The 18,475-nt window shown below is 38.5% G+C and overlaps 1 protein-coding gene and 2 non-coding genes across 4 annotated transcripts in view; 2 read left to right on the forward strand and 1 right to left on the reverse strand.

The window, feature by feature from the left end:
* Positions 1-18,475, reverse strand: part of NFATC3 (nuclear factor of activated T cells 3) — a 94,242-nt gene that overhangs the window by 15,442 nt on the left and 60,325 nt on the right. For both annotated transcript variants that reach the window (XM_040253256.1, XM_040253257.1), the window contains exons 7-9: positions 16,413-16,468; positions 15,184-15,310; positions 8,280-9,281 (exon numbers count right to left, since the gene is read on the reverse strand). In XM_040253256.1, the coding sequence (XP_040109190.1) occupies positions 8,280-9,281; positions 15,184-15,310; positions 16,413-16,468 (1,185 nt within the window). The remainder of the gene's footprint in view (positions 1-8,279; positions 9,282-15,183; positions 15,311-16,412; positions 16,469-18,475) is intronic.
* On the forward strand, positions 1,353-1,460 carry LOC120873383. The gene has a single exon (XR_005723456.1). It is a non-coding gene; the product is annotated as a U6 spliceosomal RNA (small nuclear RNA).
* TRNAC-GCA lies at positions 5,478-5,549 on the forward strand. The gene has a single exon. It is a non-coding gene; the product is annotated as a tRNA-Cys (tRNA).

Consider the following 18,475-nt stretch of genomic DNA (forward strand, 5'->3'; position numbering starts at 1 on the left):
AAGATGGGCTACATTTTCTTTAATAAAGGTTAAGAATTAATTGGCTTGTCAGACTTTCACATTAGTTGTATGTTTTTTGTTATGTAATGGATCCATGCTATAAAACTTACTTATTGTTAGAAGTAGTCAAAATGTTTGAAAGTCACTGTACTCAATAAGAGTCACTATTGTCAGTTTTGTGCTAATGGATAACACACTCAGATGCCCAGCTAAAGAGTCCACTATACAATGAGGCAGCCTCCTCCTTTGGCCTATAAAAAATTATTTTTGGCCTTTGCTGTATGAATTCAAATAAATGGACATAACCTTCTATTAGATTCTAGAAGAATGCTTATTTTATCACGGAAGAGAAGAAACTGTACATAATCTCTGTGAACTAGCTGATACCATACCCTCCTCTTAGGCAGATAAAAGAGGGAAAATCAAGGAGCAACCAATCTCCTTGCATTCTAGTGAGTGCAAAATGCAGCCTCACTAAATGGGTCAAAACAAAACACAAAAGCCAGGAACTCTTCATGCTCAGGCAAAATTATTCTGCCTGAAGCTTTTTTATTACTAAATTTGAGATCACTCACCTAGCTTCAGGGGTGACTTAAGCATTATAGTACCTTCAAAGGTCTCCTTTATGAGGCTGCCCAATCTTCACAACTGAATCCTTCAAAACAGACTCTATGGTACAGAACATGGGATTCCAGGTAAATCAGCACATAAGTTAGAAGAAAGAAAAGTCCAGGCCAAGATACACTGGGGGCTTTTGTGAGTTGGCTGATACAGTGGCAATTTCAGATTGCACTTATGGAAACTTGCAGCCCTCAAGACACTCTTCTAGTTCCTTGAAACTCTGCTGCCAGCTCCAAAGAACAACTGATTTATCTCTTTCACAAAAACTTTGGCCAGACATTTAAAGAATTAATACTAATCCTTAAATTCTTCCAGAAGATTGAAGAGAAGGGGACACTTCCTCTCATTCTAAGGCCAGTATTACCCTGATTATCAAGGCCAGACAGACACTACAAGAAAAGAAAACTACAGAATATAAATGGGAAAACATCCCATGTTCAAGAGCTGGAAGACTTATATTGTGAAAATGATAATACTACTTAGAGCAATGTATAGATTCAATGCAATCAAAATCCCAACAGTGTTTTTGCAGAAACAGGAAAACCCATTCTGAAATTCATGTGGAGTCTCCAAGGACCCTCAAGAGCCAGAACAGTCTTGAGAAAGAATAAAGATGGAAGACCAACACTTCCTGATCTCGAAACTTACTACAAAGCTACAGTAATCAAAACAGTATTACACTGGCCTCAGGACAGACATACAGACCAAAGGAATAAAACAGCCCAGAAACAGTGCTCACTTCAGCAGCACGTATACTAAAACTGGAATGATTACAGAGGAGATTAACATGGCCCCTGTGCAAGTATGACACACAAATTTGTGAAGCATTCTGTATTTCTAAAGAATTTTAAAAGAGTGATATATGTACAGCAGAAACTAACACAACCCTGTAAACCAACTATACCCCAATTAAAAAAAACAGCCCAGAAACAAACCCTCACAATACATGGTCAATTAATTTTCACTTTCAAACAAGAGTTCTGTTGGATATACACAGGCAAAAGAATGGAAGCTGGACTCATCCCTCACGCAAAATTAATACAAAATTAACTCAAAACAGATCAAAGGCCTAAACATAAGAGCTAAAATTGTAAAACTCTTAGAAGAAGAAAACATAGGGCAAATCTTTATGATCATGGATTGGGCAATGATTCCTTAGGTATGACACTAAAAACACAAGCAATAAAAGAAAAAAACAGATAAATTGTACTTCATCAAAATTAAAAACATCAAAGAATCATATCAAGAGAGTAAGAAGACAATCCATAGAATGGGAGAAAATATACACAAATAATTTATCTGATAAGAATTTTTTTAAACTATTTTTAACTGAAGGATAACTGCTTTACAATACTGCATTGGCTTCTGCCATACATCAACATGATGGTAAGGATTTAATATTTGAAATATATAGAGAACTCCCATAACTTAACAACAAAAACCTAAACAACTCAACCAAAAAAAATAGGTGAAAGACCTGACTAGCCAGGTCTCCAGAAAAGATAAACAAATGACCAATTAGCTCATGAAAACGATATGCAACATCATTAGTCACTAAGGAAATGCAAATTAAAACTGCCATGATACCACTTCACACCCATTTAGGATGGCTACTTTTTTTTTTTTTAAATAACTGTTGGCAAGAATGTGGAGATACTAGAGCCCTCATGCACTATAAATGTAAAATGTTACAGGCACTGTGAGAAAAACACCAGTTTGGCAGTTCCTCAAAAAGTTGAACAAACAATTCTACATAATCCAACAATTCTACTCCCAGAAAACCCACTGGAATTGAAAATAAAGACTCAGATACCTATACTCCAATATTTATAGCATCATTATTCACAACAGCCAAAAGGTGAAAACAAACCAAATATCTTTCAACAGATATATGGACCAAAAAAATATGGCATACACATACAATGTAATATTATTCAACCATAAAAAGGAATGAAGTTCTGATATATGCTTTTAACATGCTGAACCTTAGAACCATTACACTATGTGAAATAAGCCAGACACAAGAGGACAACTGTCATATTCTACTTGCATGAGGTATCTTGAGTAAGGAAAGTTATAGAAACAGAAAGCTGAACAGAGGTGACCACAGGCTGGACTAGGATGAGATAATGAGGAATTATTGCTTAATGCCTATAGAGCTGTTGCTTAGGGTGATGAAAAAGTTCTCTAAATAGGCACCAGTGATGACTACACCCTACTGTGAATGTACTTCATGTCACTGGACTGTATACTTAAAATGTTAAGCTTTATGTTATACATTATTTTACTGAATTCTTAAAATTTCAAAAACAAACTGGGTTTTCTCACGAGAAAACACTGTATGAAGTGACTGAATGAGTTTTTCACAGCTCTATCATTAACTCAAAAGCAACACCCAGAGGATTTTTAGTGTCAAGTTGTTCAAATAGAGTAGCTACATGGTGGGTATTATTTATGGGAACTTTCTGCCTCTGGAATTATTCATCATAAATGTTTAAGGCTGGATGGCACATACACACCTTCCAGCAGAGTATTCATGAGAATCGTTGAATCCTAGTTAACGTTCAGTATTATCTACCTTCCTCCACTTCTGAGTCCCTAAGTGACTAAACACTTCATTTGTGACCCATCCTCATCATTGGCTATGCGTTTATTTATTTAAATACAACAAACACCAGTAAAATGAGCATTCAACAGGTGGACTAGAATACTGACAATATTAGCTGTGCTGCTCCTCCATACCAGCATCCTGATTCTCCCATCCAAGTTAATCACCTGAATCTTGCACTTATCTTTCCCTACGAACTTGAAAGCAGGTTCATCTGCTTGTCACCTATACCGAACCACAACAGCTGAGGTCACATTAGAGTCCCTGTTTACAGTCAACTTAGCAATTGCCCTACATTCAAGATCAGCATGTTACTGCAGAGCCTGCAAGTGGCGGTGTCAGTTTTCACCACAACAGCAGGTCAGGCTATATTTAACGTCTACCCTCTTCTCTGCTGAAGAGCTGCAGCTGCGATTCTGTTAGTTTGTGAACAGAGGAGGACAAGAGGGAACTGAGGGATTCTAATGGAAAGTTCTCACTGGTTTCAGCTCAATCACAAATTAGAAGAACCTACATTTAAAGGTGTAAGACTAGTTTAACAATATTATAATCTTAATTAAAAATGCTTAAAACCCAGCTGTGACAATTTCTACATTTTTGTACTGTTTTAATGTATATCACTTGGTCCAAATCTGGGACATACACATGATAAAGCACAGAAATGTTTAGGAAAAATCACAGTCCCAGGCACACAAACACTGGAGTGAAAACTCAGATGTAACACATGCTTGTCAAGCAGGGACAATGGTATTAATACATCTAGGTAGCAAGGAAAAAAGAAAGTAGCAAAGGAGTTTTGAACAATATTCTAACTGGTTGAATAAGTATATATTACAAGCCTTCCAAGGAGACTGCTTGAAAGAGAACATCAATTAGTAAAGGTTGGTATTCTGCTGTTGCTATTATCACAAGGAATAAACCCCTCTGAGGAGGGAGCCACATTACTCTGAAAATGTTTCTGAGACTCACCTGAGCCTGGAAGATCGATGTGAGGAGCCCAAACTCACCTCAATGAAACCAAACAAGGATAACTGCAAAGTTTAGTCTTGGGTTCCAAAAACAATACATGTAAAAATCCATGGAGGTGGGGCAGGGGGTAGGGATACAAAATGGACATGATTCAGTTATGAGTAATGACTAGTACTTATGATTCACTAAATTAACAGCAGGATGGAACTAAGAAAATCCCCTGACCTAACACCAAACTGATAAGTTTTCTGAACAAGGAAGGTGACAGCCCCAACCCACTTCTGAGCTGGCTAGAGTGTTGCCTTCTGGATATAGCACTATGAAAAGGAACTAAACCCCAGGGTTCAAACAGAAGGAATAAGCATGTTAGCGAGGGAAGATGAAATTGCTCTAGTGTTTTTAACACTTAGGAAAGAGATAAAGATTTCACACACATGAAGGATTATTACAGAAGAATGATTAGATTTGTTCTGTGATTCCAGACACATCAGAGGCCACACAAAACAAGGGCAGCTGGAACTTAAAAGGCCCTGAGATGTTCCAAAGAGCTGGAGAGGAAGAGACTAACAGGAATATATTACTAGGGACACCAGATAGTGAATTCCAGTGTGAAAAAGGAGGATGGAATAGAGAGGCTTTAAGACTTCATCTCTAACGAGAATCTAAAATTTTAAGATTGCCCTGGTCCCTCTCACAAACCAAAGCTCTGCTGAGAAAACAGCATTTTCTCTCATCTATTCTGCTGAACAGATGCTACTCTGCGGATGCTCTACATCCACAGTCTCAGACTACAGACTGACGAGAAACATGACTGCAAATACTGAAAAAACTCCTAGAGTCCTGAATTAGGTGCTCTGATTTGTGTTTTATTTATTTATTTTTCTGACTTGGGTTTTATTCTTCTATTAAATCAGTGTTAACCTGGATGAATACCTTAAGCTCTGTAAAATTCAGATCCTCTACCTATAAAACGAAGGAGCTGTATTATTTTCAATTCTGTAAGTCTTGAATTTCCAAGCTGAGGTGCACTAATATCTTCTCTATTAAATGTCACTGAATTTATAATAAAAAATTAAGGCGTTAATGGCCACATATCTAAAGGTAACAGACAAGTTTGAATGAGTCTTGACAAATTCTATTTTAATTAGAAATCTCAAAAATAAAAAGGATATTTTATTTGCTTTAGTCTTTGATTAAAAAAAGAAAGGGGTAAATAAATATAAAACAGAAACAGGATTAACAAAAGTTATTAGGATTAGATGATAAATATATTTTTCCTTCCCTGGTGGCTCAGAGGTTAAAGCACCTGCCTGCAATGCAGGAGACCCAGGTTCAATCCCTGGGTCGGGAAGATTCCTTGGAGAAGGAAATGGCAACCCATACCTCTAAGATGTATAATCCAAGATATACAACCCATCCAAGATATACAATCCAAGATGCGCAGGAGTGTATTTTAATCCCCCAAGCCCCTCTTTGATTATGGCTAGCGCCACTGAGCTCCTGTCAAGTCTCCTGACGGTTGGCAATGAGGGAATTCTGCAGCCAGTCCTTGTCCTCTGTGGGGCTACAATCTGGGAACTTTGCTTAATTGTGAATGGGACAAAATGGAAACTGCTTTTTTACTTGCCCTCACAGATCTCATTTTTCCAGATTCTGTTTCTGCAATACATTTTCACATATTCAAAAGATGAAATAAAATCTTCATAAAACCTTTCTAAAAGTTCCAATTTGCTGTGCCCCCAAATCACTCAGTCTGTAGTAAATTATACAGAGTAAATTCCAGTTTTGGTGTGTTTTTAGAAGGAAAAAAGTCTTCACTTGGAAAGAAAATGAGCTGGAATACCCCATGAGACCTGCTTACTAAATCTTCTATCTTCAGTGCCATTACTGAAGAGGCAGGTCCTCATGCTCCAGGTCTCACCCTACGCTTCAGGGGCTAAAATTTTAAACACGAACCCTGAAAGCAATACTAGTGTGACGAATCAGATGCAGTTGTGTACACACGTTCATGCAGTGAAATTCTACACATGCATTCTGGATAATGTTCCACTATTCTCAAGGAATGAAAAAAAGCATGAGGGATCCCATTAAGCACTCAGTTAGTTCTAACCATCATGGCCTGCTACTGGTGGGGGCAGCTGCAGTGCTGCAAAAGAAAAAAAAAAGACTAGACTGAAAAGATCTGATTCCAGTCTCAGCTCTACAACTTACCAGCTATGTGACCTTCAGAAAGCCAATTCTCTAAATGAAGCTATCTAGAGGATTCAGACAGAGCATGAGGTGACTGAATGGCATCACCAGCTCAATGGACATGAGTTTGAGCAAGCTCCGGGAGTTGGTGATGGGCAGGGAAGCCTGGCATGCTGCAGTCCATAGCATTGCAAAGAGTTGGACATGCCTGAGCAACTGAACTGAACTGAGAGGATTTAGTAAGAGTTTAATTAGATAACAATGCTACGAAAATTGTAGGTTTTGCTTTAGTTTATTATACCTTTTGTTTACACAGAAATGACCTGGCCAATCCCCTTGGCGCTTTGAAAGCCATCCTCTACTTGCCATCTGCCCTCCAGCCACAGATAATCATGCTTTCCCAGACACAGCTTTACGTTTCTGCTTCTGTTGTCTGATTTTCCCTTTGATTCTCAATTACTGATACTATACGATCTTAGCCAAAAGGTTAAGAAGTGATTGATCCTCATTTACTGAAATATACTCATCCTCCAAGACTGGCTTAAATGTCACCTCCTCAAGGAAGCCTCTCTGAATCCTTCCTATAGAATCTTTCACATCTTTTTGCTGATCTCCTAATGTGCCTCTTTTATATCTTGGTTGTAAGTGACTAAGACCTACTGTATCATTGTATCCTCATGTACTAATATGACAGTAAAGCCATGGTGTCAAGTTGGGATGGGGATAGGGGCTCCCACATTTTATCATTTTATTTATCTTCCTTTTCTCTTTTGCTTAGAATTTGGAATTTAACACCAGCTTTGCAAACAAGGAGTAAATAGCCTCTCCAGATGTATAAAGGAGAGGACTGACCTAGAGTTAACTTTTCAATAGATTATAGAATGAGAACTAAAATTCTATTTCTGTATTTCATACTGAAAAAATGTTACAGCTAGCTTTCACTGCATTCCTATTTAGACAGTTTTTCACTACCATATAAATGACAAAGCCAAGAATAAACTCTAAAATTATTACCTGAAAATTCTATCTTGGGGGAATTTTCAACTATTAATACCATAGAATCTGCTGTCCAATTTATGATTTCATAAAAACAGAGGTCTACACACCAACTTGTTACATTTATATAAATAGCTTCTTTTTATCATGGTGCCAACAGTTGTACCAGGAGCAGCAAACCAGTCTGGACTTGTACCATCATCACTATCTGACTCAGCAAGCTGGCAGGGCCACAGAGAAGCAGGTTCTTTACTTGTGAAGAATCTCAAGGACAGGAACTCTACCCTGATACATTTCTAGTATTTCTAGCATCTAACTCTGTGTCTTGCAAAGGGATGGGATTCTGCAATGTTTGCTGAATTAACATTTCTGAATTCCATTCTCTAGATGCTGCGACCTCACTATATGTTCTGGAAGAAAAACTGCCCAATAAAGCTCACATCTTCAGTTCCATCACAAATAGGTGGTAGGTTATTACTCAAGGTCTTAGCCTTCACAACAGATATAAGTGGTAAAACAGACTTTAAAGCATGTATGTTCATGGCGGCTCAGAGGGTAAAGCGTCTGCCTGCAGTGCAGGAGACCTGGGTTTGATCCCTGGGTCAGGAAGATCCCCTGGAGAAGGAAATGGCAACCCACTCCAGTACTCTTGCCTGGAGAACCCCAAGAACAGAGGGGCCTGGTGGGCTATAGTCCATGGGGTCGCAAAGAGTCGGACATGACTGAGCGACTTCACTTTCACTTTCATGCTTCTCTCTCCAGAGTCATATATTAACATATTTCTAGTAACAGCCCAACCATATGCAAAAAACAATCGATGGTAACTTTCTCAAGACTCTTAAGAGAAGGAAGTTCCTGAATCATCACTGCTTCAAGAACATAAAGATGAACTTACCATCATCTAAAGTGATGTCCTGCAGACCAATTGTAGAAAAATTAGGTTCCTGCTCTTCAGGTTCAGGTTTAATGTTCACAGTTACCTCATCAGGTGGAAATGAAGCTGGATCACACAAACTGTGACATAATAAGGATGAAGGTGCAGAAATACCTCCCTGGCCTGTACTTTGTGCTTGAGCTGAGTGCTGTCCAGAATGCATTCTGGTGGCTAGAGACGGTGATGAGGCAGTTCCTGAGCTAGGAGACTGGTAAGGCATAGGCTGCAGCTGAGGAGATGGTGGCCCAGAAAGTGGCGAACTGGCCAGGGGATGAGAGGCTGCTGGGGAAGCGGTTATAGCAGTCCCTGAATGTGAAGGACCATACGTAATGGGTTGTAACTGAGAGGAAGGCTGACCTGTGGCCTGATCAGCCACTGGAGAAGAAAGAGATCTTTGTCCTGTGTTTGAACAATGGTATCCCATCGTCTGCAGATGAGGCAGGGTCTGCACAGAATGAGGTGTGTGGGCTAAGAGATGTCCTGTTGAGCCTGAATTTGAAGAATTAAAAGGTATGGATGATGGTGTTTGACAGCCAAGATTTATTAAATTAGGAAGAGTTGCATCCTGCTGAAACAAAACTGGATCAAATTCTTGACTAGAGGCAGCATTAATAGGAAGACACGTTGGTCCATTGAATACAACATTAGTTTGCATAGGCTGATAGGAAGACCCCATAGGAGGTGTTGGTGTGACTTGAAAAGGCTGGTGCATGACTGAAGAAGATATCATATGCTGTTCTTTACCGGCACTCTCATCCCTACACTGCAGCTGTGGCAGATGGGATGCGGTTACCATGGATGCGTATGTTTGCTGGATGGGACAAACCAAGCTTCTCTGTGCAGACAGTACGCTGTCATGCAGGAGTCCTGTATCTGAAGAAGTCCTCTGAGTCTGGGTAGGATGAGGCAATGATGGAACTGAAGACAAGTCAATCTCTTCTCTGTGTTCTTGCTTCATCAAAACTGAAAAGGAAGAGATTAAAGCAAATGTTATTACATAATACATAAAATAATTATGAATAGCCTTCATTCTAGGCTATACAACTATATCATACATTCAAGTCAGGGGTTAAAAACTCAAAAGACTTCAGGGAAGCCAGATAATTTAACCATTATGTTTTTGCTTATACATGTATGGATGTCTCTGGAAAGATGCACAAGAAACTGATAACTGTTGGGTTTACTTTTGGGAAGGGAAATTAGGTGAACAGGAGAAGACTTACTTTTTACTGTAAAAAGTTTTGGGGCCTTTTGAATGTTTCTCACACTGTGTATATATATATTATCTATTTAAAAATAAATAATTTTTTAAAAACCCAAAGATCTTTATAAGGTAGAGATTATTACCCTGCCTCACAGATGGCTATACTGAAGAGGAGATTAAAGACACTAAGATCTCACAGCAGCTAAGTGATATCATAAGGTCTTGAACACAGGTTTTTCTGCCTTCTGGTTCTTGTTCAGGTATTTCAAGTTTGGTTCACTGTGTCTACTGGCTCCTGACCTCTCTAATGTCTTTTTTCTTCTCCCCTTAATGTCTTGATGTACTTACTTTTCTTCTGACTTTGGCAGAACTAGAACTCTGTCCCTGGACTACTGGATTTTTTTCATCTTTTACTTTGCCTCCAACTCTGGTCTCAGGAAAGCCACAGTGAATCCTATACCCAGAGTCATATTTCTACATAAGGAGGGAGAATATCCAAGAAAGCCTATTCTCATCCTTTAATCCTGAATGGAACAGCTGGCATCCTTGGTTACATAAATGGTTGGTTATCATGTACTAAAAAGGACACAGAGGGACTGAAAACTACAGCATAACACCCACCTTTTTTGTGTGTGATCTAATCCTTATTTCTACATTCCTGACCAATATCTGGGTATCCAGTCTGAGAACTCTGCTTCACTAAACCAAGTGCATGTTCACTCTGCCACATCATGAATTATTCTTTTGGTCTATAAGGAATTCAGACTCCAACATGACGTCCTCAACACTGGTCTATGGTAATTTATTCTTGTTTGGAGAGAAATACAGTTAAAGATATCTTACAATATCTACAATGAGATGAGTTTTGGAAACAGATTAATTCTACCTTTTGTATTATACAATCTATTTCTCAAATTTAGAATGCTGAAGAACAGAGGAATCCAGGGGGAAAAAAAAAGATCAACTGGTCTAGTGGTTTTCAAACCATGAGAAGTCTCACACTCTTCTTCAAGTGATATAGAATAAGATCCAAAGAGTAAAAGCTCTGGACTTCCCTTTCCAGTGCTAAAAGAGCAACCAAGCCAGCTTTATTCTCATAAAATTGCTTTTTGCATAAGATTTTATTTGAAGAATGTGTGCTGTGCTCAGTCGCACCTGACTCTTTGTGACCCCCATGGTCTGTAGCCTGCCCGGCTTCTCTGTCCATGGGATTTCCCAGGCAAGAATACTGGAGTGGGTTGCCATTTCCTCCTCCAGGGTATCTTCCCAACAACCAAGGCATCAAACCCGAGTCTCCTACATTGGCAGACAGATTCTTTACCACTGCGCTTCCTGGGAGGCCCTTATTTGAAGAATAAAACAATCTAAACAATTTGAAAATCACTGTTTAGTATTATACCCTCTTTTACAGAGGTTAGCCAGTAGATACAGTCTGTGGCAGAACTGAGATTTGATCTTCTGACTGTAAGGCATGCTTTTCTTCCCAATCGAAACAACCAAAATATAAGTCAGTTTACCCAGTCAACTATTTAGAATACAGACTATACCCTCCCATGAGCAAAATATTATATATGAGAGTTTGGCTCTAACGCTGTCTGAAAAACCCCATGATTCCAAAAACCAGAGCTCAGATGGTATCCCCATGTACAAATAACTTCTGCTGGACTTCAGAGGGAGATACACTTTCTCTGGGGTGGGGGTAGGGTCCCCCACTTTGGAAGTTCTGGAGCTACTGAATACAAGCTGGGCAGAAGTTCAAGTAGCTGAACCCCAGGGAAGGGCTGTGTGCTCTATTACTGCCTGTGGTAAGGTTAATGTGTAAATCATACACATATGCTGCGAACTGTCTTCATTCTAGAAAGCAAATGAATTGTGGGACAAATAATACTAAATATAATCCCTAATTAAAAACAATTTGTTTTTAAATTAGCCACTTGTAGTTAATGATTATTCCCCCACTGGATACTGATACTGGTCAGATCCCTACTGTGAGGAAGTTGCCAAAAAGGAGGCAAATGAACAAATCCTTTAATTAAAAATAAGCAACTTACAAATATATAAAGTTTTTCTAAGTAAAAATTTAAAAGGAATTATTGTTACACATAAAATGGCTAAAATCTCTACTATAAATTAATAAGACAAACATAATAACTCTACCATAACAAAGGGTCATACAGTAGAATACTAAAAAGCTATTAAGATTCTGTAAAATTATCTGCTGTTAAGAAAAAAATAAAAATGTTCAGGTTATAAAATTAGTATATATAAGATAGTATGGTCTCATTTCTATTTTTAAAATGATATAGTTATATATGGAATTGAAGGATCTAAAGACAATGACAGAGTGAAAGAGAATATGGATGCTTTAAAAAAATTTTTCAACTTGTCCTTTAAAAACGTTCACAGTAACATATTCGCCTTTGTAAAAACTTTATTCAAAACTTCATTTTAGAAAAAAAGTGAAAAAAGCCAAATGTGACAGACAAAAGGTAATAATCAAGCAGAATAAGGACTGTCCCAACACTTGTGTGTCCACTCTTCCTTCACTAGTGTGTGCCACCTGATTTGTACTCTGTCAATGACAAGGCCAGTGATGACAGCTCCAGTCCAGTCCAATGTTCTCTCTGCACTCCAGGGCCCCACTGATTTCCATTCTCATACGTAATGCCCTCTAGGACTCTGCTTTTATATTGTCCTCTCAATTCAAGAGTTGATAATGTAGAGGCATGATATTTGCTCCTTTCTGTCTGCCTGCTACCACCACTATGACGGTAGTAATCAACACCTCTAACATGCTGACACTATTGCCTTTTTCCCCCAACCCCAGAAGCTCTCTTCCTTCTTATTCAGGTTAGATTCTGTAGATCCTCATCTCAAAAGAATTTAGTAACATTCTTGGACCCTGGATGAGCCCTATTATTCATATTTCACCACCTGCCCTGAAGAATCTGAGTGCTGCTTAAGAAATTTACACAGGAGAGCTAATTCGTATCCATAAATTCACCAATAACAACATCAAAGGTGTCCTTTGATTATCCTATTAGGTTTTGGTGGTAACTTACTCTCCCCTCTCTTTACAATAACTTTTTCATACTTCTCCACACCATTAAACTGCCAAATCACCCACATTCTCCCCTCTCTGATCACAGAAGGAGGCCATATGTCATTCTTTATAGAAACAAAACTGAAGCTATCATTTGGAAACACCCTAAACTCTCCACTACTAAGTCTGTAAACTTCCTAATGTGCATCCATCTTGTTTATCTCCTTTACCTTCCCTCCTTTTCTTTTCCCATTTAAGGTCCATGCCAATTGGGATATTTTAAATCCTATCCTTTCCCATTCTTCTCAGAAACCTGATATTCTTTATCATCACTGATGCTCTCACCTTTGTATACTCAAAATACGCTAGCTGTTTGAATCATGTTTTATTCTTCCTGGGTCTCTCCTATATAAATTTCACACTCTACAGTTAGTTAATTTGAGGAAAGACTAAACTGGTCATTGACATCTTATAAACTGACAGAACCACCATGGGAAAAAATCATTTGTGAAATACAGATCTGATCATGTCACCTCCCTGTTACAGTTCACTTCTTACAACTCTTTTAATACTCTCTGATCCAATCGCATATGCTACAACCTTTATGTGGAATGTTCTCCCACTCTTTATCTAATAGTAATTAACAATATAGACTATTCAGCCATACTGCAAAGATTCATATCTCACGTTTGCCTTTATTAGCTATGGGATCTCAGTTCACTCACTTGCCAAATGGGGAGGGCAACACTATCTACCTTATAGCGTTATGGGAGAATAAATGAGTTTGTATGTATAAACTGCTTAAAATAGCACCTGGCACAAAAAAAATGCTCTGTTTGCTAAATAAATGAACAAATGGATGTAGTATAGGTTAAGTTAGGAGCCCACACTCTGGAATCTGACTATATATGATGTTTGGCTCTAGAATATATGCTGTGGGACCTTGGGCACATTACTTAGCCACTCAGTGTCCTCATTTGTAAAATAAGGCAACAACCTACCCCACAGGTTTATTAAGAGGATTAAATGAATACAGAAACAGCTGAGAACAGTACTAAAACATAGTAAATGTTATGTAATTATAAACTACTAATGTTATTTTTCAGTTATTAACTCAAGCATCACTTCACAACCAGTTAGCCTAGCAAGAGTCCCTCTGTTATTTCCACCCACACATTGCTTCCCTTTCCTTAACAGTTCTTATATGTTTCTAACTACAAATTTATAAATTATTTATTTAGAGATTTATTAGCTTGTTTGTTCCACTAGATTATAAGCTCCATGAGAGAGAAGCTAAGAAAGGTTTTGCTCACTTAGTGTGCACCCTTAAATACTCATTGAATTAATGAATAAATGAAATGGCTAACCAAAATCCTTAGTTTTCAAAGGTTTGAAAATTATCTGAAATATTTTATTGCCAAGTAATGTATTAACATGATCAGGTAATAATAATTTTCAGATTCTGGAATATAAGCAGTCTTCAGAGGCTATAAATGAAATACAGCCAGGCTTTAAAAAGAATATGGTGACAAATGAATGACTAATAACCAGAACCCTCTCAAACTCAGTATTTGTTCTTTTCATTTACAATAAACCCTTTAAAAGTTTTTACAAGAATAAGTTTTGGAGAATAAGCTTCATTATAATTTTTTTATCATATGTTCTGATGACTAATAATATAGCATCTAGCACAGAGAAGGAGAAGGCAATGGCACCCACTCCAGCACTCTTGCCTGGAAAATCCCATGGATGGAGGAGCCTGGTAGGCTGCAGTCCATGGGGTCGCGAAGAGTCGGGCATGACTGAGCGACTTCACTTTCGCTTTTCACTTTCATGCATTGGAGAAGGAAATGGCAACCCACTCCAGTGTTCTTGCCTGGAGAATCCCAGGGACGGGGGAGCCTAGTAGGCTGCCGTCTGTGGGGTCGCACAGAGTCGGACACGACTGAAGCGACTCAGCAGCAGCAGCAGCACAGAGAAGACCTCTATAAATGTTTGTTATCTAAGAATGTAAACCTCAGTATGAATTACTGCATACAGTATTTATGTGTCACAATCCAGACCTGGAAAATTATAGCGCTTGAGCTGCTGCAGAAAGAGGTGTGGAAGTCTTCTCTGTTATGGTATCTCTATAAAACCAGGAATTCTGCCATCAATGTTATATCCCCCCAAAGCCAACACATGCTATAGTTGCTGCTTGCCAAATGAAAAAATTAAGGAGAAATTTTCCATTTTGATTGGAAATGGTTGAGATGAATACACTATAAAACAGGCACATTGCTTTTTTGCAGTGTGAAGGGCAGAAGGAAAGTTCACACGTATTCAGACATCTATCCTTCCAACAGTGCTGGTGACCTTTGGTAACTCCTGAAAAATGGACTTCAAATCTACATTCAAACTTCTAATTTCCTTATGACAAATGACAACAAAAAATAATTGTTATCGGATCTAACATTTAAAGTAAATACAAACTTTACAGACAAGGCATTATGTTGGGATTTTTATTCATTATAAGCACCCTATCTTAAACACACTAACTAATACAGGATTCACTGAATAACTTTTTATGCATTATGAAAGAAAGCTCTATAGCAAAGCATCACAATAACTCCTCGTACCTGGTGTGTAAGTAAAACGTTGAGACTGGCTTTTTTTCCTCTTGCCATTGCAAAGATAAAAGTGCACCTGCACTGCAGCTGTAACTGCTGGGTTATGATATGGAGGGACTTCAAGGACAATGTGAGCCTAAGGAGCATGGAAAGCATGGAAAGCAAGATTGCGTTACACTCAGAACTAAAAATGAAATGCACCTGCTAAACTCAACACATCTCATGCGCCTTAGCTACTCGGGCTCATTATGCACATTAACTGGTCATATAAGTCATCTGGGGATTTACTCTAAGGATACTTCAGTCTTAACAGAGAAAAGCTCTTTAAAGGAGAAATTGCTTTTCACTCGCCTACTTGGGTTTCTAGTTGTAGCAGAAATCAAAAGTCTTATTATTTACTATGTAGTCAGATATTTTGCTCTAATAAATATTATATGTTACTATACATCTTAAGTGAAAGTTTGTTCTAGTTTTTAATCAAAGTTTAATAGCTCCCACACTGTGTTATAGATTTCTTATCATTTTTTTTTCCCGCCTCACTGCTTGGCCTGAGGGATCTCAGTTCCCTCACCAGGGATTGAACCTGGGTTACAGCAGGAAAAGCGTCAAATCCTAACCACTAGGGAACTCCTTTATCTTAAATTTTACATTGAAAATGTTCTAAATGGCAAAACACAAAATCTGTATCTATATCAAGAATAATCTTACATACGCATAGAGAAAATTTTTAGTCCTGTCAACCACAATCTTTAATCTAACTTCTCTAGGTCTTTGGAGAGCACTGTGGGAAGTGGTATTGTCTATCCCAGAGAAAATTCTGTCTCCATTCCAACCAGGATGAAGGGATCACAGCTTTCAGTGTTGAATCCTGGAAGGCTTAATGTGGCAGAGTTGGAAAGAGTGTGTTAAATACAAAACCCCTGAGGGGTTGTCCTCCTATTTTTTTTGCCCATTGTTTAAAGTTCTTCACTGAATTTGATCTCTTCACTGAGTTCAGAGAAGTAAATCAATGATAACTTCAGTAAGAACTTCTAATAATCTTTCATTTCTAATTTCTCCTTCCCTATACATAAAAAGGGGGACACCAACAGTTTATCTTTCCTAAACTTTATTTTAGTACCAGGAAAGCAGTCTATCTCATGTCCAAACTTCTAAAACACTCATCTATACCACAAAGCAACATTATCTAATTTTCACATTAAGCATCTCAAATATTTTCAAAGAAATAAACTTCTTACCCCTTGACATTTTTCCTTGATTATTTTCCCTTCTACTTCCCACTGAGGTCGTCCATCTATTGAAAGAAACAATTTACAGTTAAAAGGACGTCAAAAAGCATGCAAACAAAATCTAACTTATTTAGTATCACAAGTTTATTAGCAAAAGGAATCTTTATCTCACTGACTTCTGTTATGAAAATGTCTACCTATGGGGGAAAAAATGTGAAGAAAGATCTTAGGCTACCTGAATTTGCAGGGCCTGCAGACTTTATTCTACTAAGTGATGTATGAAAATCTTCTGAGAACACCTCTACAAAGCGGTGGCCAACTTTTCTGCTTGTGTGCATAAAGTAATGAGAAACTCATTCCCTAACCAAATAACCTATTTCATCTTTGGATAATAACTGCTGCTAGAAAACTGCTCTGTCTTCATGATAGATAGATAACATGTCTCCTTCAAGTACCCAACCTCTGGCCTAAGCACTACTCCTTGTAGCCACCCCCTAAAAATCTTGAGTGTCTCTGTGAGAGAGTATTTCATATGTTTAAAAGCATCTGTGTTTTCCTGTGTCTCCTTTTCTGCTGCCTAGCACCTCTAGTTCCGCATCTATTCCCTAAATGATATTTTAGCCCTCCTGGTCACTCTTCTTTGAGCAATCTTCCAGTGTGACCATCTCCCTCCAAATGCATCAGGCTGAGGACTGAATAGACCAGGTGAGAAATGATTCAACATGACAGAGAGTGACTGAGGCTCTTGTCGTCTTACATGGAGATGCTATGTCTCTGTGAATAAGTTATCTGAGGCAGCTACACTATAAAGAAAGTGTCTGACACTTCGCATGTGGCCAGCAAGTGTCCCTCAGTCTGCCCCATTTCCTACTGCCAAGCTCAAGCTCCCACACTGTGTACTCATGCAGCTGGTTTGTTTTTTTTTTAACCTCCAGCCCTTGCTATGTTAGTTTCCCCCTACTAGACTTCATTTTCTAGGATTGCTTGGCTTGTCAAGATCTTCTTAGAAACAGATGGTCTTGTGAATAATTTGCTAGGCTTTCCAGATCTGGGTCACCATAGATCTTTATTATCTGGCCAGCACATTTTGTGTCTCTTCATCACAAGTGACTTGTTTACCTGGGAAGCGCCCCATCTGCTACTAGTACTCACATTCCAGTCTAATGTGCAGCTATTCTAAAGCATTCTTTTTATGTCATGGGCATTCACCCAGTGACAAAACCAAAGAAGTATCTTCACTGCTAGCATGACTTCATCTGGTCTGTGAAGACTCAGTGAAATGCCTTCCAGACTGTGACTACCACTTTCTACTCCAACAACTAAGTATGAGCTACCCTTGTGCACAAATGCTATGCCTACTCAGAATTACAGCTCAGTTCAGCAATCATCTGCTGGGTCTCAACTTGCCAGGTACTTTGGATTGCTGAAGTAAGAGACAGGATACCCTACCTGTCTGTGGATGAAAGGCAAATATAAACAGTTCACTATAATGAAATGTGGTGGTTACAATAATTAATAAAGATGCATTCTGGATGTACTAGGAGCACAGATGTCAGGGTCCTTATAACCGAGTCTGTTATATGGCTACTGTAAACACAGTGCAATGAACATGGGAGTGTGTATGTTTTTTTGAGATAGTATGTCTATTTTCTTCAGATAAATACCCAGAAGTGGAACTGCTAGATCATATGGTAATTCTACTTTAAATTTTTTGAGGAACCTCCAAAATATTTTCCGTAGTGACTGCATCAGTTCACATTCCCACAAACAGTATACAATTCCCTTTTGTTCACAGACTTGCCAGCACTTGTTTTTTCTAGCTTTTTTTTTTTTTTAATAGCCATTCTAAGAGGTGTGAGGTGGTATCTATGGTTTTGTGTTTTTCTTTTTTTTTTTTGGCTTTGCCAGGTCTTCACTGTGGCATGTGGGATCTAGTTCCCTGACCAGGGAAAGAACCTGAGACTCCTGCATTGAGAAAATGGGGTCTTAGCCACTGGACTACCAGGGAAGTCCCTCTCTATGGTTTTGACTTGCATTTCACTGATGATTAACAACGTAGAGAAAGAATCTTC

This window comes from Oryx dammah, unplaced genomic scaffold (assembly GCF_014754425.2).
Source record: "Oryx dammah isolate SB20612 unplaced genomic scaffold, SCBI_Odam_1.1 HiC_scaffold_13, whole genome shotgun sequence".
NCBI lineage: Eukaryota > Metazoa > Chordata > Mammalia > Artiodactyla > Bovidae > Oryx > Oryx dammah.